At 35.9% G+C, this 26,957-nt stretch overlaps 1 protein-coding gene across 1 annotated transcript in view; it reads left to right on the top strand.

The window, feature by feature from the left end:
- The window catches only part of LOC149422771 (netrin-1-like), a 453,397-nt gene extending 428,709 nt beyond the window's left edge, over positions 1–24,688 (top strand). Inside the window, exons 5-7 of the mRNA XM_089633500.1 lie at positions 9,639–9,707; positions 11,153–11,384; positions 22,139–24,688. Of these exons, the coding sequence (XP_089489626.1) occupies positions 9,639–9,707; positions 11,153–11,384; positions 22,139–22,271 (434 nt within the window). The 3' untranslated portion in view covers positions 22,272–24,688. The remainder of the gene's footprint in view (positions 1–9,638; positions 9,708–11,152; positions 11,385–22,138) is intronic.
- Positions 24,689–26,957: the final 2,269 nt, after the last annotated feature.

Genomic DNA, 26,957 nt, shown 5'->3' with positions numbered 1-26,957 from the left:
ATTATTTTACAGCTTAACTTTAAAGACTTCCAGGGTAGATAAACGCACCCAATCTCGTGTAAATCTTCCAATTCTGCGTCCCATAAACCTTCATCCCTTAGCGATTGTTTCAACTTCCAGAAGTAGCGGATATTCCGGGCGATACGTCTTGCTTCTAAGCCACCCCTCCACCCGCAACCCTTCACTTGTGAGGAGATTCACTGAAACAAAATACAACTGAATTCGACGCAGCCATTAGTTTTACATGTAAAAAAAACAACTAGAAAAAGTGTTAATATCTATAACACAATGATTTCAATTAACTGGTCAGTGGTTGAGTGGGCATAGCGCTTGGGTCTCACCCGAGCGTCGCGTGTTCGATTCCTCGGCTGGCCAAGTCCTCCATCACAACACAAGTAACATTTTCGGCTTTCTGTGGTGGTAGTAGGAGATTTTCAAACATTGTTGGGTTATTCGTAACCTGGGAATGTTTGTCTTTCTTTAAAAAAAAAAAAAAAAAAAAAAAAAAAAAAAAAAAAAAAAAAAAAAAAAAAAAAAACTGACCGTTATTAAATAAAATGCAAGTACAATGGATAAATACGGCGTATTTTATATGCCATTACATATTATTATGAAAACTTCGCCAAGTGCCTCTTTATTTTTCTAATCTATTAGAATAATAAATAAGTTGTGCTGTTAGAGGGTGTTAACTGTTCAGTCAGAAAAATACCGTAATATTATGTTTTGGTGCGTTCACCTGGCGGCTTCTTCGCGTCAAAACAGATGAAGAAAAAAAGTTTCCTAATCTTATTCTAGCCATTGATCAACACGTAGCTGTTCCCCAGAAAAGAACTATATCTGTCCATTTAGCGGCTATAACTGTTGACTTCAAGTTTTTGTTATCTTTTTTTATATTATTCTTAGTGACCATGTTTTTAAAAGTAATTTGTTTCGAACAACTGTTCAGAATCGACTAGTTTGGAGTTGGAATGGTGACGTAACTCAATGGAAGATCAATTCGTCCTAGAGGTTCTCTCTCTCTCTCTCTCTCTCACGGTCGATTTGCAATCTGGAGTTAATTCCTCTGAAAGTTCTTTGTTCACAACGGTTAACCCCTGCCTACTGCATAAAGCTAAACTTACTACTTATTACATTTAAAAAACAAAACTATTAATTCCTCGTTTTATTTTCCAAACCACTTTTTGCATTGAAACCAACGTAGTTTTCATATGGAATTTACAATAATTTATTATAGATTAACCCCTCAGCCTCTTATATGACCTGGCGTTTGTAAGTACATTATACAAGTATTTTTTTCTATTGTATAAATACGTGATTTTCAGGGCCTTAGGAAGAGATTTTCAGTTTGGCTCAAACGTGTACCTCCACTAGATTCCTCGAATAAAAACCTATAAATAGCCACAGTGAAGAATTCGCGCCGTCGTATAACATTCGGTTAACTTAAAATAAATAAAATTGTATTAACAAGTTAAAAAGTGATGTTACAATTTTCTTGTAAAGTCCTAAAACAAAAGGACTGTGTTTTGAAAGTTCCGTGTTCTGTCAATTTTTTCTACGTCTGGAGAAAACAATAATTAAAATGTGTGAGCGTTTTTCATGTTTACTATTGAGCTAGCACGACCGCATTTAGATTTGGTGTTAGTCGACTGCCGATAGCACACCCTGACTCTTCAATGCCGTTGACAGTTGAAATCAACTAAAGTATATACTAGATATAATATTATAAGACCCGTCAATGCCGTTGACAGTCGACAGTCGACATCGACTAAAGTATATACCGGATGTAATATTATAAAACAGCGTTCGGGATTACTAATTATAAAACTATCTTTATAAAATGAATGTGACCTTCTCCCAAGACTCGTAAATCGCACATAACACGCCTGATACCTGATATCACACCAGGAGATTGATGACGCAGATATAAATGTTGGCAAACGAAGATTTGTCTTGTTCCGCGACGTAACCTTTATACATTAACACAAATAAACTCTTAACCGGGCACACTTGAAGAGCCAGACACGGAAGATTAAAATATTAGTTGCATATGAAAACAAAACCCCAGGAAACTGGTAAGGTTGGATTACTAGTTACTATCAAGATGACAAATATTTATTTACCAAGCGAATAATTCTGGGAGAGAGCAACGAGTTTGGCATTAGAAATTAACTATAATATATAAAATAAATAAAAAACTCTCTATAAATCTTGTACATCTGAATTCTGAATGTCACGAAGCGGTAAAATCTCTCCAACATGCAACGGTGAGCTCTGGCGGCATTTGCGATGGTGAGCTCTGGCGGCATTTGCAACGGTGAGCTGTGGCGGCATTTGCCTATTTATTAAGCCTATTTTGTCTGGAATTCTATAGGTTTAAAACTTTATAGATTTCGCAAATATAAATATAAAAATAGTTATGTGATAGGGCTTTTTTGTATTTATTTATTCATTTACTTAGATTTTATTTATTTATTGATGAATTTACGGCTATGTTTTTTCAATCATATCTAACTGCAGAGTCTAGTGTTGACGTATTTTTATCTCTGCATCAAATTAATAAAAAACCACAAAAAAACAAAAGTGAACTGAGCTTAAAGTACTCGACTATCCCAAATCAAAGACCGTTCATCAAACCATTGCATTTTTATCTTGTGAAGTGGCTCTTTTTCAGTGTTTTTGTCTTAACAAAATACTGACACGAACTGTCAACCTATTTTGAAACAAGCCAGGCTCCATAAAACACAAAAGTGCATTCTTTAAAGAAACTAACGTCATATCACATCATATAATCAATATTATCCATCGCGAAATAAACTTTTTTTATATTAAATTCACCATGAATACACAGTGCATCGAATGTGATAATCCATCTGATTTCATATCTTGTAAAAACGTCTACCATCTCATTACATTATCATCATTAGAAAGTCACAATGGAAATGCAAAAAAAATACTCAAAGAATGTAAAAAATAACAAAGGTAAAACTTTTTTATGTGAGGTGTTAAATGATCAAGAGCCATCTATCGTCAAACACGCCAAGCAGACAATAAAACCATCAAAATCTGCAAGCATTCAGTCAAGCGGTACTGAAAAATTTCCTACTTCAACCATAGATGGCGTAAATCAAAATAAAGCTCTTCTCACTTCTGAATTATTTGCAAAGAAACTATCCAATTTTAATAGGAATTTGTGGAAAAAAAACTTGACTCATATACTTTAAAATATGAATCAATCATCTCGCAAAACAAAGAAATCATAAATTCAATTCAATTTATATCTGATCAACACGATGAATTAAAAAAGCGAATAGTCGAGATTGAAACATCACAGAAAAAACGAGTCAATACTGATATAATGGAAGTAAATAGGTATAATTTTGTCCCACAAAACACTATTTCGAAACAAGACTAGACAATTTATATACTAGAGTACTATAGTCAAATATGCAACATAATATAAGAGGTGTTAATGAATCAAGCGTTCAAAATAATATGGAAGTACATAAAAAAATCCAAAATTATCAACTACAAAGATGCTGCCACACCATTACAGTCTGAAATAACTACAGATTGGGACCAAAATATTGAGAAAAAAATCCCAGGTCCATTATGTCGACGTTCAACAATCAAGCTCGCGATGAATTCCTAAACAAAATAAAGAATTACAAGAAATCTACTACGATCAACACTAATAAACTAAACCTTGGGTTATCGCAAGAAAACAGACGCATTTATGTATCCGAACATTTAACACCAAAAGCAAAATTATTACTATCTCAAATATAAAAATTTGCAAGAGATAACAATTTCAAACACTCTTGGTCGAATTCAGGACATTTTTTACTGAGACAAACTGATACCTCCAAAATTATTACAATAACCAATGTCCTGGATCTCGATCAAGAAAAACGTCAATTATGACTAATGATGCAAGTGATTTCATCGCGTGCTTCATCACTAGATTAACATCGCCAGTTTCAACAGTGATTTCATCTCGTGCTTCATCACTAGATTAACATCGCCAGTTTCAACAGTGATTTCATCTCGTGCTTCATCACTAGATTAACATCGCCAGGTTCAACAGTGATTTCATTACGTGTTTCATTGTCATGTATTAGAACAGGCACTGCCTATAAAGAAACTAATGTCGATTGCTTTGTTAACTGGGCCATAATGTATTCACGCCTATATTGCAGCTTTTCCTAGCCGTACATTTTACTTGTCAATATCATTGTGCATATATCCAATATACATGTATCATTATTTGGCCTAATATGTAACTTATAAATAAATAAATTTTAAAAATTACATTATTCATTCAAATTAACATAAAAATACTAAAATAAATAATTATTAATTTTCTTTGTGCTTTTTCTGATTCTATATTCATTTTTTTGTTTCCGTATTTTTATTTTATTTTATTTACTATACATATCTTATTTATTAATTTAAACGCCTTAATGGGCTTTTACATTATATATAATAAATAAGAAACAATAAGAGATCTTGGAGTAATACTAGATTCTAAAATGTTATTTAGGGATCATATAACCAATTGCTTCAACGATGTCGAGGTATTGCTCTTTGCAGATGACATCAAACTGTACAAGAAAATAACTGATATAAATCATTGCCATATTCTACAGTCAAATATTAGTAAGTTTAGAGATTGGTGTGTTCAAAATAATTTATTTTTAAATGTAGTAAAATGCAAAACCTTGACTTTCTTCAGAAACAAAAATCCTGTTTTATTCGAATATTCCATCAATAACATAACTTTAGAAAGAGTCACGGAAATGAGAGATCTTGGAATTATTTTGGACGAAAAACTAAGTTTCACCAATCATATCCATCAAATTGTGAACAAAGGTATGAAAACACTAGGCTTCGTATTAAGAACAACTAAAAACTTTAATTCTTTACAAGCCATTAAACTATTATACGTATCTCTAGTAAGAAGTCTAATTGAATATAACTCAGTAGTTTGGTCTCCATCTTACAAAATTCACATTAACAACATTGAGCGAATACAAAAAAAATTTCTACGTTTTATAAATTTTAAATTAAATATCCCTGTCGAAGACTTAAAATACAATTTCTTATTAAATACTCTAAAAATACATACATTAGAAGATATACGTAAAATAAACGATTTAACGTTCTTATTCAAAATACTTAACTCTAAATTCGACTGTTATGAACTCCTGCAACTTATAAACATACATACACCCACAGTAACAACACGACAAAATACAATATTCTACAGCAGCACACATAAGCGTAACTACATTGCCCACTCTCCGATACAACGACTTCACACCATGGGAAATCATTACTTGGGTGATGTTGACATATTCAATACCAACTTGGCAAGTTTTGTGGATCATTTAAAACATTTATTTCAACAATACTCCTAAACACATCATGTAAACCTACAAATAGCTGTAATTTTCTGTTTTTGTTTCTTGTGTTTGTATGACTTGTTGCATAGCTTTTATCAAATGTAATTTTATTCTTATTTTTTATGTTTCAAAGTATCTGTCAAATTAAAATTATACTACCAACCATGTAAAAGCCCTCTGGGCGTTAAATAAATAAATAAATAAAATAAAATAAAAATAAAATATTGAAAATATTCTAAAAAAAAGCTTATAAGCAATTGGGTTTCATTATTCGCATTACAAAGCCTTTTACGGTAGCACACACCCTAATTCTGTTATATATGTCATATGTACGGTCACAACTAGAATTCGCCTCAGTAATTTGGAATCCTCAATATCAATCATATATTGATCGCATTGAAAATATTCAGAACAAATTTATGAAACACCCATCGTATCATTTTAGTGACCATCGATTTGTACCTGTCACTTTATATAAACGCAGAAAAATCTCTGATGCATTATTCTTACACAAAATCGTGAACTGCCTTGTTGATTCATCATATCTGTTAGAAAGGATTGCATTTCGTTGCCCCAAGCAAAACACCAGATCGAACGATTTATTTAGAATACCACATTGTAAATCCAAATACGCGCGAAACTCTGTAATAGTACGTATCTGTGAAACTCACAATGCCTCTAGAAATGTAGACATTTTCAACCATAACTTGATATCATATAAAATTCAGCTTAATAATTTAATAAATTAAAATACTTTTATTTTATTCGATTTTTTTTGTTGTGAAAATTACATTATTATCACCCGTAGTGAATAGTATAGCTATGCGAAAAGTTATATTTTTTCTATTTGTTTTTAATTTTATGTATTTCTTTATTATGTTTATTTTTTGCCATTTAATATATTGTGTAGGTAAAAAATACTAAATCACCATTTAACTCAATGGAACTTAATTGGTCTAGAACATATGAATGTTTATTGTTATAATTTTTTACTGTACGACTGTTTGCTTCCTAAATAAAAAGAAATAAAATAAAAAATAAAATAAAATATATATTTTGCATTATTTACTTCATAATACAGTGACAACAGAAGGTTTTTTATTTTTAAAACATCAACACAAAAATAACAATTTTTTTAAGTTCACAACATATCTACAGGAAATTTAAATATGCTACATAAAAATGTCATTCAGGTATCTCTTGAACACAGGCAAACTTATATTAAATATGTCGATATTTGAGGGGAATTTGTTTCCAAGCGTGTGAATGCGATAAATAGGTGCATGTATGTGATAGTTGGTACTAAAGTTATTGTTGCAGAATAATATATTTTGCCTAGTTAAGTTGCTCGAGTAGGTACTCTGAAATCTATGAGTTGCAGGAGTGCAGAACAGTCTAGTTTGGAGTGAATAATCTTACATAAAAAAGTTAGGTCATTTATTTCTCTTCCGTTTTCTAGGGAATATATTTTAAGTGTATTTATTAAGAATGTTTAGTTTATATGTTGAATAGGCATGTGTAATTTGAAGTTAATAAATCGTAAAAATTTGTGCTGCACACATTCATTATTTTTATATGAATCTGGTAGTATGGGGACCACACTATTGAATTGTATTCTAACAAGCTGCGTACTAGCGACAGATACACGATTTTTATAACCTTTTTAGAAGCTTTTGATGGTTCTCATTATAAATCCCATCTTATGCACATGATTCAAAATAGTAATGCTATGTGATATTTTTACTAAATTTATAAATATAAAGTATATTGCTAAAGGAACCCGTGCAAAAACTCACTGTAATTATGTAACATTAATAAATAAAAACGTATACTTCTATGTATCGGTACGTTTATATCCTCGAAGGTTTAATGAATCACACGACAACGTTACAGCCATAAAAATGACGTAGGACACAATCGGTTTCGCCTTGATGATATCGCTATTCAGAATCGTCACGTTGCTTGAAATTGATTTAGATATGTTTTGCAGCTAGATAGACAGGTATCCCCACCTCTATCCCCTTTTCACTGCCTTCATACTCACAAATTCCAGAAATTGGGATTGGCGTGGGTCTCTTTTTTAGAGTGTTTTTTACTTGATTTAAAAAAAACTGCTCCCTTCGTGCAAATTTTCACTTAGATTGGTAGCCGATTTTGTTCGAATTTCATATACTTAATCATTTATCTTTGCATATTACACGCCTATTACTGGAAATATGAAATTATCGTATTTTTTCGGCTAAACAAACAAAGACAATATTCTGAAATAAATTCAACACATAATATTATCATTATTTCGTTAGTAAAGTTATACTCATTTATAGGTACCGAAAGAATAGATGACACTGATTGCTATATATATAATTTAGCAATCAGTGTCATCTGCAAGTACTGTCACAATTTGTTCTGAAAAGCTCTGCCTATTTAGACACTAACACGAACGAGTTAGTGTCTAAATAGAGTAGTCTCTTTTGAATGTACACACGGTACACATGTACAAATTGTATGTAGTATAAATTAAACATTAAATACCCCGACGTGAGCGCCATTTGGCATACTGAGTTTGTGTTTTTGACACGTTACAGTGTGCGGTCTCGTTACGGTGTACGGCTCTGTGATTCGTAGCTGGAACTTCGCACGTATTTGAAAGTATAGATTGATTTCTTGTATCAGCGTAAAAATAAAATTGAATGTGAAATATTTCAGTAAGTCAACAATATTGAAATAGTAATGACGTCATTCCAATGAAAATGGAATATTCCAATGACGGATACATCCGTACAATATATTATAAAATAAAGTTGCATTAAGATTTAGATATGTCCCCCAAGGAGTGTCAAGACTGGCGAGGACACAGACTCTCCAATAACCTTCATACGCCGAGCACTTGTCAATGGCATCAATTTAAATTATTTGAACTTAAATTATTTGAAACACGCTAAAAGTAATAAATCGCGAGCATACCCCACCGTATCAACATTATCCCAGAACTTGGATCAACATTAAAATTCGTTCCACGCACCCCTTCTGTAAATCCGCTTTTGTTCCGAGAACCAATTTTCCGGAAGGTTAATTTTACCATAAGAACTGCACAGTCCATACTTCTATAGCAGGGCTGGGCACAGTACGGTCTGCGGCCCGCTTTTTAGTTTAGTTAGTAATTCTTAGGTTACTGCTGATAGCTCGGTTGTAACGTCTAATTTATCACTATCGGAGAAATTACAAGGGAGACTATACTTCTTCAATCAGTTTGCATTCACGTTTATTGTTTCTATATTAATTTGTGATCTCAATCAAATCGACATTTTCACTAATGTTCATTAAAATTACTCAACAAATCGCTTCCGATCGATATTTATACCCAGCAAATAAATTTCTTTAAGAGTGAGGAATTACCAAGACTGCTCAAATGTTTGGCCAGCACTGCCCTAGCAGTATACTCTAGCAGTCTGCTGCTCCAGATCAAAGCACTCATGCGCATATGAAGACATTCAACGCATTACAGAGCTAGAAACTGTTTTAAACTATTCTTCGATTACTTTTCCAAGGCTTTTCTGTAAAGGAACTATCTGTCGTATCCGGCCACGCTTCTATTGTTCCTAGTTATATCGTTGTCTTTAACACGTAATGACACCTACACCAACTCATATTTTGTGAAGGAATCTGAAATCCCTGAGTAAACTGAAGATTTAATAAGACAGAAATAATATCACGATCCCCCCTCATCGCCACCGCCTCCGCCCTGCGATCGCAGAAACCTTCAGATTAATAATACTTTACCTCGGGGGCATGTCGGGCCATCGCTGTCATCCCTATTACTTGCTTCTCCCAAAACATAATTCGATATTCTTTTGAGTCGTCAGCGATCGCCGCCAGGGGCGCTAGTGACAGATCATAGAAACCATAGACAATGGAATATGCCTATTATAATAGAGAATACCAACCTCTCTATAATATAATATCTGTATAAGTATAAATAACTATGTGGAAGGCTATCCTCGGGGGCGGGTGAATAGGCGGGCTCCCATTGGGCGAAATATTCCGGGAAAATTTGTCTTTAAGTTTGTGTTCTGCGGAATAAACATAACCGTGTTTGTTGTGATAATAAATGCACATATTTGTATAACGGATTAGGTGTGATGCGTAATGGAGAGGTGTATTATAGGTTTATATATATGTTTGTTTTGTTGAATTAGGCCGTTTGTTATATTACATTAATTTGTCTGTTTTTTGCAGATCAATGCGGAAAGTGTCGCGCTGGAACAAAAAGACTGAACCTCAACAAGTATTGCAACAGAGATTACGGTAAGTACCTTTATGAAATAATACTACTTGCAATACTTAATCGTTTTAATATAATGCATAAAGTCGCTTGGATTTACCCAATGCGACTCGGTTTTAACCGAACGCAATTTTACATTAGGAAATTGTATTAGAAAGTTTTAGACATTTTACTCTAATTTCTTTGTTTATTAATATCATTGATAAAGGTATCTTAAATAAACAAAAAAAAAATTGACCCAAGCAAGCATTCGCATACCGTGGTATAAGTGTTCGCACTCTGTTTGAGTCCAAAATGACCTACTCTGATACTTTCTTAGGTACTCGCGGAATATTTAACTGTAAGAATTAAATAAGAGATAAATATGAGCGTTTTGCTTTAATATTATATTGTATGTATGGGGGAAAGTGTGCATACATACCCACATAATTTATACTTACCCCATCAGACAAAAATAAAATCTACGTAAATAAAAATGTAAGTGTTCGTTTGTTCAAAATCTCAAATCTCCGAAAGTTCCTCACCAATTGCTTCGAAATTTCGACACTTCGCTGTTAATGTCTGTCTCGGGCGCCTCCCACTTCTTCCACCATTCACTACTGTATACCACAATGTTACTATTGAAAAACTACATTACATCGACTTTAACTTGACTCCATATCTCATTCTGGTGCAGAGATATTGCGTTAAGTATTCCTCGGGCGTCCCCGACTTACTCTACCATTTAAATATTATAAAAAAACAAACTTTGAAATTTACATACATTTCCAGTTTTGCGAGCACAAACATACGTAGATTAGAAACCAGTTAGAATTTAACTCAACCATTTGGAATGCTTTTTATTATATAAGATGTCGTCCTGCCACAGACCGCCTTCTATTTAGGGGAAGTTAAAATTTGTGGTTGTATGAATTTTTGTATGAGATAAAAAAATAAAAAAAATGGCTCCTAAACTATCCTATATCTCAAGCTAGAACCAACCATACACATTCACAAAATTTCATTGAAATCGATTTGGTGGTTTCGGAGATTATCGTGTACAAACACGGTGACACGTGGTATTTATATATGAATATATTATATAGATGTCACCTGTGACTTTCTCTATCTGCACAGACAGACTGAGTCACAGAAACGCGTGGCGGGATACAGCTAGTAAATAAATCAAATTAACACTAATTTACTAAAAATTGTTAGACTTCGCGGTTTTGGCGCTTTTGACTAAATGAAAACAAATATGAATATGAAAACCATGATAAGTAGTAATTTACTTGACAATTTTTATTTTCTACATCGGGCTCTCACTGTACACAAGACCGGATTTAAAGTGACTCGAAGCACTTTAGAATTAAAAAATAAGGCCAGGTTAATCATGTACGAATTTGTCCCATGTTACTTTAGCGGTAGTTGTTATGTTTAAGATGTTTTAATGTTTAATATACTGAACTAATGATGTTTTCTGTTTCAGCAATAATGGGCAAGATCGTGGGGCGAATCACGAGCGCCGGGGGGGTGGGGGCGGCGGCGGCGGAGGCTCCAGGCGGCGCCACGGGGGCGGGGGCGGGCTGGGCGCGCGCCACGCTGGCCGTGCAGGCGGTGTACCGGCGGGCCGAGGGCTCCCGCCTGCGCAGGGGGCCCGCCGGCCTCTTCGTCAGCAGGGAGGATCTCGCGTGCGGCTGTCCGAGGATCAAGCCGAACAAGTCAGTACCTACCTACATAATATGTACCTACCTCTTTTCTTTGTGCCGTCTGGCGTCCGTCGGGAGTATTGCTCTCCCCTTAAATCCCATTCGAAGCTGGCAGTTCTTTTCACTTCTTCCGCCCATCTCATCTGAAACTTCGCTTTCTCTTCCAACGACGTCATCCGATGATACCTGTCATTCCAAAGGGAATATCTAAGTCTCGTTACGTAGAAGGTGTTAAATTGAAATAATGCCATATCTGAAGGTCTCCATTTAATAGTCCGTTCTCAAAAACCGACATTTCTTTCTTCAAAATAGGTTCTAGGTCTTGAAGTTTCCAAGCTTGAGATGCGGCTCTGTGCTGTCTTCTTAGCATCATGATGAGTTCCTCTTTCATTGGCAAATATTGACCCTGCTGATATTGCTAATCGCAAGCGTAAGCAAATCAAAACTATGTGTTATGGTGTAAATTCAAATTTTTTTTAATACCGCAAATCCCCCACATGAAAATTCCGCCAATCTGAGAAATCCCACAGAATTGCGGCATTGCAAACCCTGTACTTGTTCATTATAATACTCCTATTTTAAGTTGGAGAATGTGATGATACGTTTTTTATTATTAATTTATTTCAAGGTTTTATTATCTTCCTTTTTTGTAACTAATAGAGATGACATCCTCAGTGGGATCTCCCGTGCTGAGGATTTCATTTAAATATTATTTAAATTTAGTTGTATGAAATGAAGTAATTATAAATATATTAAATATGGTTTTTCTGAAATAATTATAAATATATTACGTATTGTATTTTAGTGCAGATGAGTGGCTTCTGTTTCAGTCTATATTTGGTGTCAGTATATTTTCTATTTCTGATCTCTCTATGTATGCATCCCCTTTTGCAAGCTTTTTATTTGAGATTTAAATGTTATAATATTGTTGTTAGTTTTGAATGAGAGTGGGATTTTGCTGTAGAATTTATTACCATAGTATAGGAAGGTTTTTTGCACAAATGATTAGTAGTTACTTGTTGGATATGTTTTTGACCATGAGATCTAGTGTTACTTGTTGGATATGTTTTTAACCATGAGATCTAGTGTTTCTAATATACGTTTGATTATTTTTATATTAAGCTTAATAGTCACATTCTCCTTTGTGTCACAGCGTTTATTCTGAGTCAGTAGAATTGCGCAGTTGAGAGATGACCGGGACCGATGAGGACGACACCAGGTGTGGACGGTGATGACGGCGGTAGAACGTTTGAGGCGCGGATCAGTGAGTCGACACCGCGTTGGTGGAGACCGGACTCGTGGATGTGTTCAGCACTGGTGAAGACGTGGAGTCTTCCGGGTACTCCAATATGATCGAGGTAGCCGAAGGTGCGATGGACCTGACGGCGACGATGCCGCGGGGCCGAGGCGCAGACCGGTGAAGGTGTCGCAGGGTCTAGGCGCGTGAGGTCAGCGCTGGCCAGGAACGATGGTCGGGGCCAGGACGCTGAGGTGATCCCGTGGAGTCCATAATAAATTGTATACCGTGCAGAGCCGGGTGTAGGTGATGTTCCTGTGGAGGTGCGGTGAAGAAAGAGCGGGACGCGACGCGGGGGAAACCGGCGGTCGGTGTCGGCCGCTTCAGTATGCAGCAAGCGGCGCTAGCATTGTTGGTCACTTGTAAAACTGCTATTTTCATTCCCATTATATAGAACAATTTTTGAAATATAATTTTTAAAAAATAATTAATAATGTAAAACTGCTAATTTCATTCTCATATATAGGCGCCCGGGTGCACTAGAACTTTCAGAACTGTAGGTTGGAACGCCCAACTCTCGCATTGCGTCTAGAGCAGGGGCCTCCAAACTACGGCCCGCGGGCCGTATCCGGCCCGCCAGTGTCTTCCATCCGGCCCGCGACATCTTATGACCAGTGTCATCAAGGACCCGCGACAGCTAATGGCTAGGACCTTGCTCAGAAGGGGCGAAAACTCCGCGAATTTTTTCGTGCGAATAAATAAATATGCTCGTTGGCGAGGTACTTGGCACCAATACATTGCGTCCACAAGTATCGCGCGAATATATCTACAGGATTTTTTTGAAAAATCTTTATTTGATTCGCAATGATATCAAGGTCTGAGAAGTATCAAAAATTATCTTCAAAGCTACGTTATCTAAAGCTATATTTTCATCCCTGAAAATTCTATTGTCTACCCCCCCCCCCCTCCCTAGGACAGAAAATATGGGTGTCTAGAAATTAAAACGGTTTTGGCCCTCTGAACTCACTGGAGTAGTCAATGTGGCCCTCCGGCTGAAAATTTCGGAGACCCCTGGTCTAGAGTGTTCCTGCTACAATGCGTTTTGCATTGGCAAGCGTTCTCGAATATTCTCGTAGCGTCGCTACAAGTAATTGCCTCACAATTCTAGGTACATTTATAAATTTGTACAGCGCCCTTGAGGTAATTTTGCACAAAAACAGCGGTATACAAGTCATCCAAATATTATTATTATTATTATTACATGTTATGGGAATTATAATAACACCGCACTATTATTTTTTTGTTTATTTATAATTTTTTCGCGTTTTTATCGTGGCAAGTTTTGATCACAACATATTTTTAACGTCTAATTGCTTCAACATTTAATTAAAAAAATATCTCTTCTGATCATTTTAAATGCTTTATCTCTCTCACTCGTACTATATTGTAAAGGATACATTTAAGTTCATAGGTAATAACAATTCATAGATGATAATATTTTGTATTTGAAAAGAAAAATTGTATTTTTTCTACCACCATCAGCTTCTACAACAATAATTATCAAAAAATAATACATTTAAAAAAAATAGTATTGTGAAATATCGATAGTCGGTATTTAAAAGTAATCGCGTCCATCACTAGCTTTGTGAGGACAGCTTCGCCGGAGTTAACTTTCTTGGTTTTCCTTTATTTTATTTTAATTAAATAAAATGATGAGACGGTGAAGTAATAATATTTATTTATAAAACACACAATTACAAGCGAGTTAAACGTAATTTCAAATGGAGAATCTAACAACAATATTGACAAGTAGTCTTGTTAACTGAAGGTTGAAGATTGACACCCTGTGAGGTGTTGCAGTCCTATTTATCGGTGCTCTCGTTGATAGGGCATTGTGCGGGCGGTCACGCGCTCCCACGTCCGGGTCCATCGTCGATGATGATAATGTTATTTGGTGGATCACCAAGTGTAGACACCGCTAGATAAGATGTATAGCCGGATGCTGGGTGTGCTCGGTGTTATCTTCGGGTCGGGAGCGTTCTTGATTAGGTAACACACCCCCCCTTAAATTCAAACTCCTCTTCTTCTGGAAGTAGAGTTTGAAGATTTTCCATATGAGTAATGTAACTACGGCGATAATGCAGCCACTGGTTAATGATATATGTAGACTCCTTTCAATTGGGTTTGTGATAGGGATAGTTAGTTCGTGTCCTTTCGTGTTTGAAAGATCTTGAATTTGGATCTGTGGAAGTTTCGACACTTGTAGTTTTTCCTTGGAGTAGGTAACCGCAATATCTTCCTGGTTTACCGTTTGTCCTATAGCTAGGGTTTTTCCTTGTATGTTGCAATCTGGGCTGCTGATTAATACAGATTTGAAGATAGTAGTCTCTCGTTGGTGTTCATGGCAGTTTATATAAATAGTTGATGGGATGTTCCTGAAGGCGTACATCATGTTTTGTGCAATGAGGCGGGTGTGCTCATTGGGACAGTAAATTTTTCTTAGTGTGCAGTTTTTTTCGTCTTGCGAATCCGCTAATCCTTTGGTGCAGTCGTCTAATGTTATAATCTGTTTGTTGCATATACTCGTAGTGTCGGTCATCTCCTGACATCTGTCGGCTAAAAATACATCTTTTCCATTCTTCAAAATTCGTCTTGGGAGGGATGCGGGTATAAGGCAATTATTATCGGAAGATTTGGAAATAATGGGTAAAATATCATAATAACTATAAAATAACTCTTCTACCAGAGTTAACGTTATAACGAAGTGCAATTTTCTTTCTGATCGTACTAATCTTACTTGTAGCAAGTGCTGAAGCAAATTAAAATCTTCTGATGGCACCTGTCGCTTATTTACGTTTTTAATAGCGTCTACAAAAAGCTCAGGTTTTAACATGCTATAATGGTACATATTATGTGAAGCAAATAACACGGCTTCTGTTAAGCGGTCCAACAGTTCCGTTATCGTTTCTGCCTGATATATGAAGTGTATCAGCAATAATTCATTCATATCTTCGTAATGGTCGCGGCTTATTTGTGACCATAAAACAATTTGGTTATCGGAAAGATTTTTAAGTTTCGTGTAATAGTCCTCCATTGTACGAGAGGTCAGAGATACCCTGTGGTTATTAATGTTAATTTTATCTTTCAATTCATTTAAATCGTTATCGTCTAGATTACCAGTAAGGTACTTAATGATAGACCCCAGACCGTTAATGAGTCCTCGCTTAGTTCGCTTACTTATCAGATTACGTAATAAACCGTTATTATTTTCTATTAGAAATTCTATTCTTTCTATACCTATGCTAGGTAAGCTAAAATCATGTTGTTTCAAAAGTTTCTTAAAATTAAATTCCAATTGTTCCATTTGAACTATTAATGGGTTTACATCTAATGTGTGGATGACGTTCCATTGACCCTCTGCCACTCTTGCGGTCCCGAGCGGTGAGATAATGAAGTGTTCATCGTCTGTTATTTGTCGGATCCGTAGGGATCGCGTCAGCGTGATTAGCCTGAAACAGTTTCACACTATCTTTATGAATTGTTCCGATTCCTTTATCTGAGGCATACTTCAAAACATTATGGGATAGCAATGCGGTGACCAGATACGGCCCACGAAATTTATTGATATGTTTACCGCGGTCATGGGTTTGAATCAAAATTTTATCTCCAATATTTATCTGTTGTTGCTTACGATTCTTATTTACACGAGCTAAAGTTTTATTCTTTATGACATTTTGACTTTTGTAAATTATTTGATGTAAGGTTTTACATTCTCTAGCGTGTTGCGCGACGTAATCTTGGGTGATAACCCCGTCTTCGGCGAGGGTTCTGTTTCCCTGACAGAAATGGATTTCATTCGGCGTATGTTGAGTCACACTGTGAATAGTATTATTATACGCTATTATACCTAGAGCAATTTGAACCGTAGGGGTAGATTTATCTAACACTTGTCTGTTTATGCGTAATATTTCGATGAAAGTTGAGTGGAACCGTTCTATATCTCCTTTCGATTGAGCGTGGTCCACCGTGGTTAGGTGTACATTTATTTTAAAGGGCTAGTAGTTCGCGAATTGTTACCGAATTTAATATGGTCTCATGGTCTAGGTGAATTTCCTTAGGTACTCCTACAATAGAGAATATGTTTATTAATATATCGCTTACAGCTATGCTGCTATTGTTATCAAGTGGTGCGCAGTGTGACCACTTAGAGAAACGATCTATGATGGTTAAATAACGTCTCCTATTAAAATGAAATGTGTCTATCTGCCAAATCTCCATTGGAGTATGTGGAGTGATGGTGGATTCTAATGGCGCCAATACCGGGTGCCTATTATATTTAGTTTGTTGACATATTATGCATGTCTTGAGGTATTTCACAATTTTGTGGCGCATTTGTGAAAAGTAATATTTCCTTTTTATTTTCGTCATAAGGGCTTCTAATCCAACGTGTCGTTGGTTTTCTACATGTGTCGAATATATTATTTCATCTTCTTCTTCTTTATTGGTAGGTTCGATTTTTATATCAGTGTAACGAATTAATTTTAAAGAGTTCTTATCAACATTTTTTCTATAACTTTCGCTTAACCGTTCGTACATTAAATCGTCTTCTACAATTATAGCATATTTATTTTTATCACAACATTGCTTTATAAAATGGATGAATACATTAGTTGCATCATCTGCGGGAATGCACCATACATGGTCAGTTCCGTTTTCTTTAACTTGTAGTTTTCGTGAGGCTGTTGCTGCGGTCTTGACAAATATTCTATTCATTCTAGGAGGAGGATGTTCGTGTCTAATTGGAATGCCGGTTTCGTTATCGTCCGTATTGCTGTGCAAAGTGCTAACTACACTTCGGGAGCATGAGGCAACTTCTCCCATCATTGAACTGGTGGTTGTTTCGTTCATATTAATCTCGACTCGCGAAAGCGCATCCGCTACATGATTAGTATTACCCTTTTTATGTTTTATAGAAAAATCGTATTCTTGGAGTTTCAATCTCCATCGCGTTAGTTTTGCGTTCGGTTCTCTTAGTTTTGTTAACCAGACTAGAGGTTGGTGGTCTGTTTCGATTTTAAAATGGCGGCCATAAACGTATGGTCGAAACTGCTGCAGGGACCATAGTATGCCTAGCAATTCCTTTTCCGTCGTGTTATACTTAGTTTCCGTTACGGAAAGCGTACGCGAGATATACGCAATTGGGTGCGAGTCTTGACTCAGTACGGCGCCGAGGGCTATATTGCTAGCGTCCGTCGTAATGGTAAATTCCTTGTCGAAATCGGGGTATCTTAATACAGGAGCGTTCATTAGCAGTTCTTTACATTGATGAAACGCTTTAACGAATCGTTCACAATTAGTATCAATTTTAACACCCTTTCGTGTGCATTCGGTTAGTGGTTTAGTAACCACGCTTAAGTTAGGGGCAAACTTGCGATAATATCCTATTAGACCTAAAAACGATTTTATTTCTTTAATATTCCTAGGCTTGGGGAATTTACGTATGGCATCTAGTTTTGCCGGGTCTGGTTGTAGACCAGTCTCATTTAGTATATGCCCTAAAAATTTCACTTCCTTTTGCATAAAATGACATTTGTTCATATTAATTTTTAAATTTGCGGCTCTCAGAGCGTTAAAAACTATTTCCAAATTCTTAAGGTGATCGCACTCGTTTTTAGAATACACGATGACGTCATCTAAGTAAACAAGGCATATCTTCCCGATATATTTGCGTAGGACGTCATTCATCATTCGTTGAAAGGAGGCTCCTGCGTTTTTCAATCCGAAGGGCATTCGAAGAAACTCCCAATGTTGATTAGGGACGCTGAAGGCAGTTTTTTCAATATCGCATTCTGCCATTCTTATTTGATGATATCCACTCGTTAAATCTAGCGTGGAAAAATATTTATTACCATTCAGTTGTGCAAAAATATCTTCTATGTTCGGGAGCGTTCTTGATTAGGTAACACCGGCGAGTGCGGGGGCTTATGTCAATAAAAGCTTTGAAAAATCATAAAAAATTGATATCGTATTCTAATTTTGTACAGGCAGTACAGGCACAATGATATTCTACTTGTTTTGATGTTCACTTGTCGTATCGCATTTTCACAAAGTTGTGCTGAACAAGACGGCATTTTTAATAAAACGAGGACGAACTGTTGTCAGCAACAACATAAACTCGAATAAATGATCGAAATCTTTATATATTTAAATCACGCTCAGTAAACCATATGATGTCCTTCATTTTGAGGTGTGTGGGTGTGCATGTCTGTTTTTTATGTTAATTTATACTTATGGGAAGATAGAGAATAAACATACATATACATAAAAATTATAAAATATTATATAAACACATAAACATTATATATTTAAGAGGGAAGTCGGGAGAAAAAAAACTGCTATTGTTAAAAAATATGTTGCACTGATTATATTATGTATTACTTGCGTCTCTTACTTTTCTGTAATATTTGTTTTTCATATATTTTTTTTATCTTTAATTTTGAATTTTTATTTGTTTTATGTTTTAATCTTTATTTAGGTATATAAAAATTAATGTGTCCTATGGCTGAGTAGATTTTGGTAATTGTTGTACCTATTTGTATGCTTACTGAGTTTTTATAACTGGATTGTTCTCACGTAAGTGAGATCGTCTGTAAGAACCCAGTATAAATAAATACTCGTTACTTATTCGCCCGCATCTGAATCTGAGTCAGACCAGGTATGGTCGTGGTCCATTAGGATATGTTTGGGTATTCTGTGTGTATATCTAACGGAAAAATCGTTCGGGGAATTGTATTGTCCGATATCTTATATGGGTTTATTTTTACTAAGTCTGAGTGATTTGTAAAAACGTTCATTCAGTTTGTGTGTAAATTCGTACAAAGTCGGTATTTGTTCTCGGTCGTGTAATCTCTTCAAGTTCGTTCTGAGTCTCGTGATGTATGTAATTTTAAAGCAGAGATTTTGAAGCGTCTGTAGTCTCGTGAGGTCCGAGTGTAAAATGCTGCTCCATACAGGAATCGCGTATAATCAGTAACGGACTAATAAGTGAGTAGTAGATGAGAAATTTGGTCCTGTGAAGTTGCGGGCTTCTTTTCTGAAAATCGGCTTCATCGCGCCGATCGCCATTCGCGTGGGCGCTTGCGTCTTGGCTTGGTGAGATTTCCAGTTGAGGCGCGAGTCCATAGTCAGGCCCAGATATGTGACTTCATCTTTCCATTCAATGACATGTCCTCCCATTTAGATGTTGAAGTCAGGTGTTCTATTTTTTCGTTTCCTCGTGTACATGACGGCTTTGGTTTTTGCATCGTTTAACTTCAGGGGTCATTTTTTGTAGCATTCTTTGAGCGCGTCAAGTGCCCTCTGTATATATATATTTAGAAAATTTAAAGAATATATATATTCTTTAAATTTCTTTGAAATGTTTATTACAGTTATTAGTAATATTTACACCACGAAGCTAGGCACATGCCCGTGTTGTGGTGGTTGAGATAGCGGATGATATATAGCGGCCATGTTTGCTTTGAGCGAGGAAACGTAGAGTTTGACGTCATCTGCATAAATTGACAAGTTGCATCTCTCGTTTTGGGGGATGTCATATGTGAACATATGGATGAAGAGAAAGGGTCCCAGCAAACTTCCTCGGGGCACGCCTTTTGGAATCTCACGCATTGATGATGAAAAGCACGTTCCTGATGAAAACTCCAAAGGATCCATTCTTGAGGTATTCCTGTACCAGTCTCGTCAGGTATATGGGCTTGTTAGTGCGGTGCAACTTGTTCACGAGCTCATTTGTCCAAACAGTATCGAATGTCTTCTACAGATCTAGGAGCGCAGCGGCGGTGAATCGTTATTCGTTGAATTTTCTCGCTATGAATTCCGCTACTCTGGTAAGTTGGTGGGTTGTGGAGTGCTTCTTTCTGAAGCCGAACTGCTCGTCTGGCAAAGTCTGGTTGTTATCGTGGTGTGGGACAAGCCTGTTGAGTATAATCTGTTCAAATACTTTGCTCAACGTAGATAGTAGACTGATCGGTCGGTAATTCGTCGGCTGGGTTTTGTTTTTGTTCGGCTTTACGAAGGGCAGCAAGGTCGCCGATTTCAACACCTTTGGGAAGTGCCCGGTTATGAGACAGGCATTGAATAGTTTTTTAGTGTAAATGAGGGAGATGTTTGAGTAATGTGTTGTGTATTAGATCGCTTCCCGGCACTTTATTCGTTTTTAATCGCTTGATTGTGACAGCAATATCGCTCGGCTTAGCGAAGTGGATGTCGACAGCGTTCGTCTGCTCTGATTCGCTCAGATCTCGTAGAGATTTAGCAACAATTTGGTCCCTTACCGAGTCGCAATGTTATCCGTGGCCGCGTAGGCTCTCTTGAATCCGTCGGCGAGCGTGTCCGCTTTTTCTTGTAGCGACAGCGCCGTTCTTGTGCCGTTTAATTTCACTAGAGGGGGGATAGTGTGATGTTTGTGTCTCTGCGCGCTTACCATTTTCCATAGGGATTTGTTCTTTGTTCGAGAGATGCGACTTTTATATTCCAAAGTTCGCGCTTGAGTTTTGCAATTTTGCTCTTGATTTCTTTCTGAAGGCAGGTAGGCTGTCTTGAAATATCCGCCGCGCGTGCGGTGGTACTTGCGTCGCAGGCGATTTTTGTCCTTGATGAGCGATAAAATTTACCTACTCGGAAAGCTTCATTGTGTATGACTACTTCTTTGAAAGAGGTATGTGTGTGTCTTGAGCTATTTGAAGTATTTCCGTGAGAGTGCTTGTGGCGAGCGGAGAGTTCCCGAAGTGAGATGTATTCGATCGTTGATTTCCTTTTTAAATCCTTCCCAGTCGGTATTCTTATGATTGCGCTGTTTTCTTGGGCTCCTTAATGTAGATTCTCCTATAGTGAAGCTCCGATGACAGCTCTTCTACCGTGCGCAGTGGGGAAATTATCTTTACATTTTTCTCGAGTTCGTACTCGTTATCCAATGTACTCGGGTATCTTGCGCGCTGTGAGTAGAATATCGGTCTGTCGGGTCGGGAGCCATTATCGAATAGGTATTTGTCTACAGGTGTGTAAAGAGCGTATTTCCGTTCGCATTACATCTGCAGTTATTCCAGTCGTTGTGTTTGCCTCCAATCGCAGCAATTTGTCCCAGATTGAGAAATTTATTTATATCTTTTTTTAGTTTTCCATATAACTTTAAAAAAATATCAGTTCCTTATAATCCCTATATTTCCTAGTTTTTTTAAATATGTGAATGATATATTTTGTCGAAGGTTTTAGAAAGGTCTAGGAATATGCTAATGCATTTTTATGTGAGAAATTTTCAAATATTCAATTACTAAGGCTATGGCGTTGGATGTTCCTGGATTTTTTCTGGGACTATCGGCTACCTTTCTTTGGATTGCTCCATATTCATTAATTACCTATGAAATTATTAATTATCTAATTAACGACAATGCCTCACAAGCAAATCAATGACCTGACGACACCTCCAAAACAGTTACTGCGATGTTTCACGTTGTTTGTTTGTTTGTTTTAGATCGTACCTTATTCTGGGTATCGAGGATGAAGGGGAACTAACCGTGGGGCCGGGGACCATCGTCATCGAGTGGAAGGACGAGTGGCACAGGCGCATGCGCAGACTACAGCGCCGGGCGCGCCACTGCAAGTAGATGGCCCCGCACAGAACTACAAACATCCCACCCGGAACACAGAACAGGCCGATTCGGTTCGTCCGTTCATCCCGTTGGACGATACACACCTCAACGACTGGCCCTATAAGCACAATATAACATTTTTTTAAGCAATCACTAAAAATTATTAACTGAGAGATTAATAAAATTATCATTTTCGTTGTATGCCTTAGCCCTGTCGTTTTAAAGCTATTCGCACCAGCTTGTGCTGAATGCGCAATGAATAAAACATACTTTAGCATTCAAATAATTAGAATGTTGCACTTTGATCTGGTGACGGCCGTTGATTGTTATAATGTATCTATAATTCTTCAAATAACAAAAATCCCCAAAACAAAAAATGAAGGCAACGATTCCATCTACTCAAATCACCTCGTGCGTATTTGAGACTAAACCACCACTGTTCTCCTACGAGAATGAATTATGATGTTCAAAGGATTTGCAAAAGCGTGTCATCAGATATCCGTGTTTTATGTTTGCAATGTAATGCGCTACAATCCCTAGGGGAAACACGCTCTAGTCACGTAAATACATGTTATATCCGATGTGTATTATTGCCCGATTGTTTTCCACGCATGGCTTATAGTTATAGAAGTTCGCGTCTCTTCATCCGCATATATACCTAGATATATATTATGTAATATTGGTCCTAAATCTACACGAAGTTTAACTTAGAAAAGCCTACATTTCGAACTTACACGACTGTTGATTTCCATTGAACGCCTTTAAAATGAACCTTTTGACATTATTGTGTACAGAGGGCCGCTGTGTACGAGATGCTTTCTTGTATTTATTGTTGATTGTACCGTGTTCCATACTTCCCAGTGTATAAAGGATGATTATTTATTTAAAGTTATAATTAATGTACGAATGTGAGGATGTTCCATCGACGTGTTAAAGAGGAAACTACATCGCCATGAATGTATATTTTGTGATATTTATTTGTTGAAGAGATAAGAAAAGTCTCTTTCCCCTTTCCAAAACTTAAAACTAGAGATTTGTCAGTTTTCACAAATTTTAAGATTTAGTTTATTTCTGATGTCCTCTTTATGCACAAAGTCTTTATTTTGCTTAAAATTTAATGAGACCCTAGTTTAAAGTTTAAATATCATATCATATTTACCAAACACAATCGTAAAAATATGTTACATGTATTTATGATACTAATTTAATTTTTCTTAACATGTGGTTTATCCCAAAAGTGTACAGTATTATTAGTAATAATATTTTTTATTTAAAGTAAATACCTAAATGTGTCATATATTATTATATTTAGTTCAATGAAGTCCAGTTTTATTTGAAATGTCAATTTGTAAACACAAATAAATTTGAAATACCTGTTGATTATCGTCATTTATTTTGGGGTACCATACCGTGTTTACCTCCTTCTTTAGCCAACGTTTAGGAAAGTTTTTACAGTTCAATTACACATTTGCCCTGATGATGGCCACTGTAACACTATCCGAAACGTTGGCTAAAGAAGGATGAAGCGCAACACGGTATAATATTGTAAAAGTAAATAACACTACTACTTTTGAAAATATCAAATCATACCTATTGATTAAGTTACGCTTTTTAAACAATAAAAATGAGAAGAATTGATCAAATTGTCGAGGAAAACGATCAAAAATATCTGATTTATTTTTACCTACTTAAGAATTTGCCATAAATTAATATGTAGACTAATAAAATTAAAGTCAATAATATTTTTTTAAATAAACATGTTTAACTTTAAAAAGCCTACTTTATTATTTATTAAAATAAGGTGATTTTAATATTTAATTTGCTTTGCATATTCTCGAAACTTTCGTAATTTATTTCTCAGTTTAATTGTAAATTATTTGAATGGAATATTTTCCTTTGTAAGATATGATTTTTAGAATTAAACATTTAAAAAATAGATAAATACTTTTTAAGGAACTACCTTTAAGGCATGACGCACCTCAGATATAATATTATATAATAATAATAATGCTTTTGTGTAAAATAATAATCATTTCACCTTCGATATTGAAAGAAAACCATAATGTTTGATTAGACAGTGTTCTCTGTATTAGAAAATCATGCTAAAGATATTTCATAACCTAGAAGACAACTCTTCATTTGCGTATTCAATGATTTGTTAAAAAGATAATTAATTAATAACGAAAAGGTAATATTTAATCGAAGTAGAACACCCTGTAGACCTAGCCCATTCTGGGAATATAATATAGTACCTATTATATGACTTGGGCCGATCGAGGATATGTTAATTCCGCGTAGTGCGCAGATTCTGACGTGTCTAGTAGAGATGCGTTTCGTTTGTATTTGTAAATTTATAACATTTAATGCGTTTAATATGGTAAGTTCAATTTTCTATCATTGTAATATGTATTGTGAAGTTGCAGATATATTAAAACACTTAATTCAGTTAATCGTTGACTTTTTATTTAGTGCCCTATTTCCATATTCCCAAAACAGGTAGACGATGTATTATATGACATTAATTTGTTTAATTATAGATAAGTTAAGTAAGTATTAACCCTTTGTACAATACAAACACAAATACAAATGAGGAAAAATTACTATATTTTTAGAATAATGTTTTTTCATAAGGCAGTAAATAAAAAGATGTAGTTTTGTTGACAAATAGAAAAAATTGCATATTCTAATCTTTATAATTTTTCTAACGTGTGATATTTTAGAAATAATTCGCCCAAATGCATACGTGGCTTATTAGGACACGTGTCACTGTACTCCTGGTTTCCCGTCTGGCACCTTTTTCTGCTCTTTTCGAGGAGACCACACACTCCCTCTTGGGACCTTTTCTCACAATGTGGAGTCCTGGTTTCTGGTCGAGCTACTGGTTTGATGGAATGGAAGTAGATGGAGTATTTTTGAGTACAAAAACCCACTAATTGATTTACTAAAATTTTGATATATTTCAAATGGCTCAATGGTTTTTCGTCGTTATTTTTTTTATAAATTTATGAGTTAATGGGACATATCTCCATCTACCAGAAAAGAGTATACGCCACCATTTCAGTGATTTTCTTAAGAAGCAATATGACGATGCATACTCATACAGCACACATGGATTTAGTATAATCGATGATATCGTATGGTTTATCCTTAATTACAGAGATCCTAGGTTCGATTCCCAGATGATACTCGTTACCTTTATATCTTTCTGTGTCTTGTTCTGTTTTATCTTTAGTATTATCTTCCTCTACAATGAAATATTAAACTTTACCACTTACGTAACTATCGACAGACTTAGGAAGTCAGTGTTAAGTAACCTGGACAAGGTATTAACGATCTAAGTTACATCAATAGGGGGCACCGTGTGGCTTGAATATTACGAGTCGCGAGAGAAGTGTATGTTCATTGTTCTGGCTGGGTCCCTTCCCAGGGCAGCCCGAGCCCGAGCCGCAGGGCTCTCGCGAATAGACAACACATTTCAATTACACTCGGGCTCCAAGCCCCGCCCCGGGCTCTAATGTGCATTTGTCTGAAGTCTGTAGTAGTTACTACTTGTCCTGCTCCTGCTGCTCTCATTCTGTTAGATGCATGGTTTATGAGTAAGAGGGAGAGTTAAAAGGGAGCTACCGGTGGTAGGTATGTCCCAACCTACAGGGGTGGCACGAATTGAATGAAAAATAATAGGTTGAAATTTATTTAACGTGTTAAATAGATACTTACCGATAATTTCGGCTTTGAAAATCTGAAGCAAAAATGAACTACGATGCCATTATTATTATTATTATATATAATTATAACGCAAAAAGCCATCTTAAAAATACCACTCAAAGTACCTATCAGAACTAGCTTTGACCAAAACAACTCATACTTATTTATGCTCGGAAAGGTAATATACTTGATCTATTAACCAACATACCTAACAAAATCACTAGATCCTTCAATCAAAGGCACATTCAAAAAGCAAAAACGAACACAGCAGAGAAATTTGATTTCCTACAAATACAACTTTACAAGAGATTACCACTCTCATACTGTTGCATCCGAAACTGCTTCCGAATCATAGCTTCAGTTGAACATGAATGATGGACTATTAATGAATTTAAAACGGTACAAAATGAATGATGGGGTTGTTGGAATTGAACAACACAACGAATGAGTACTAAAATGATATGGTAAATATTCGGGAAAGCTGGCCACGCTTAATATGATTTTGTTTAAATAAAACCTTTTGAATCACCTTAATTACTATAAAAGGCAACTACCTGCATTTGAGAAATTTTTAATTTTAACATTCTAATTTTTGATTACGTAAAATGAAAATTGTATGGGATGACAACCATTACCAATTATTTCTGTCAACGATATGTCCGTGTGCTGATATTCTCGACACTGCACGCGGGGCTCCAAGAAACGTTAGTACCATTTAATTCATGCATTAGGTAGGCACCACAGACATATGAATATTAATAGACTAGAACCTAAAGGTGAGGGGTAAAACCATCAGTTGCGGGACGCAGAGGGGAAAGCTGACTGTGATTCGTCAATAAATCAATCTGACAGTATATAGGCATCTCGCATTATAATATCACCATTTAGTTCTTAATGGTAAAATCTGCTTTTGAATGAATAGACATTTTTACATGGGAGCGCAAATTACTCGCCACGTTATGAACAAATTTGCGAAGTCCAAATTCGCCAAAGTAA

The sequence above is a fragment of the Hesperophylax consimilis genome, chromosome 7 (assembly GCF_061612785.1).
Source record: "Hesperophylax consimilis isolate HC1 chromosome 7, BYU_Hcon_1.0, whole genome shotgun sequence".
NCBI classification, from domain to species: domain Eukaryota; kingdom Metazoa; phylum Arthropoda; class Insecta; order Trichoptera; family Limnephilidae; genus Hesperophylax; species Hesperophylax consimilis.
This window is presented reverse-complemented; position numbering and strand designations above follow the sequence as displayed.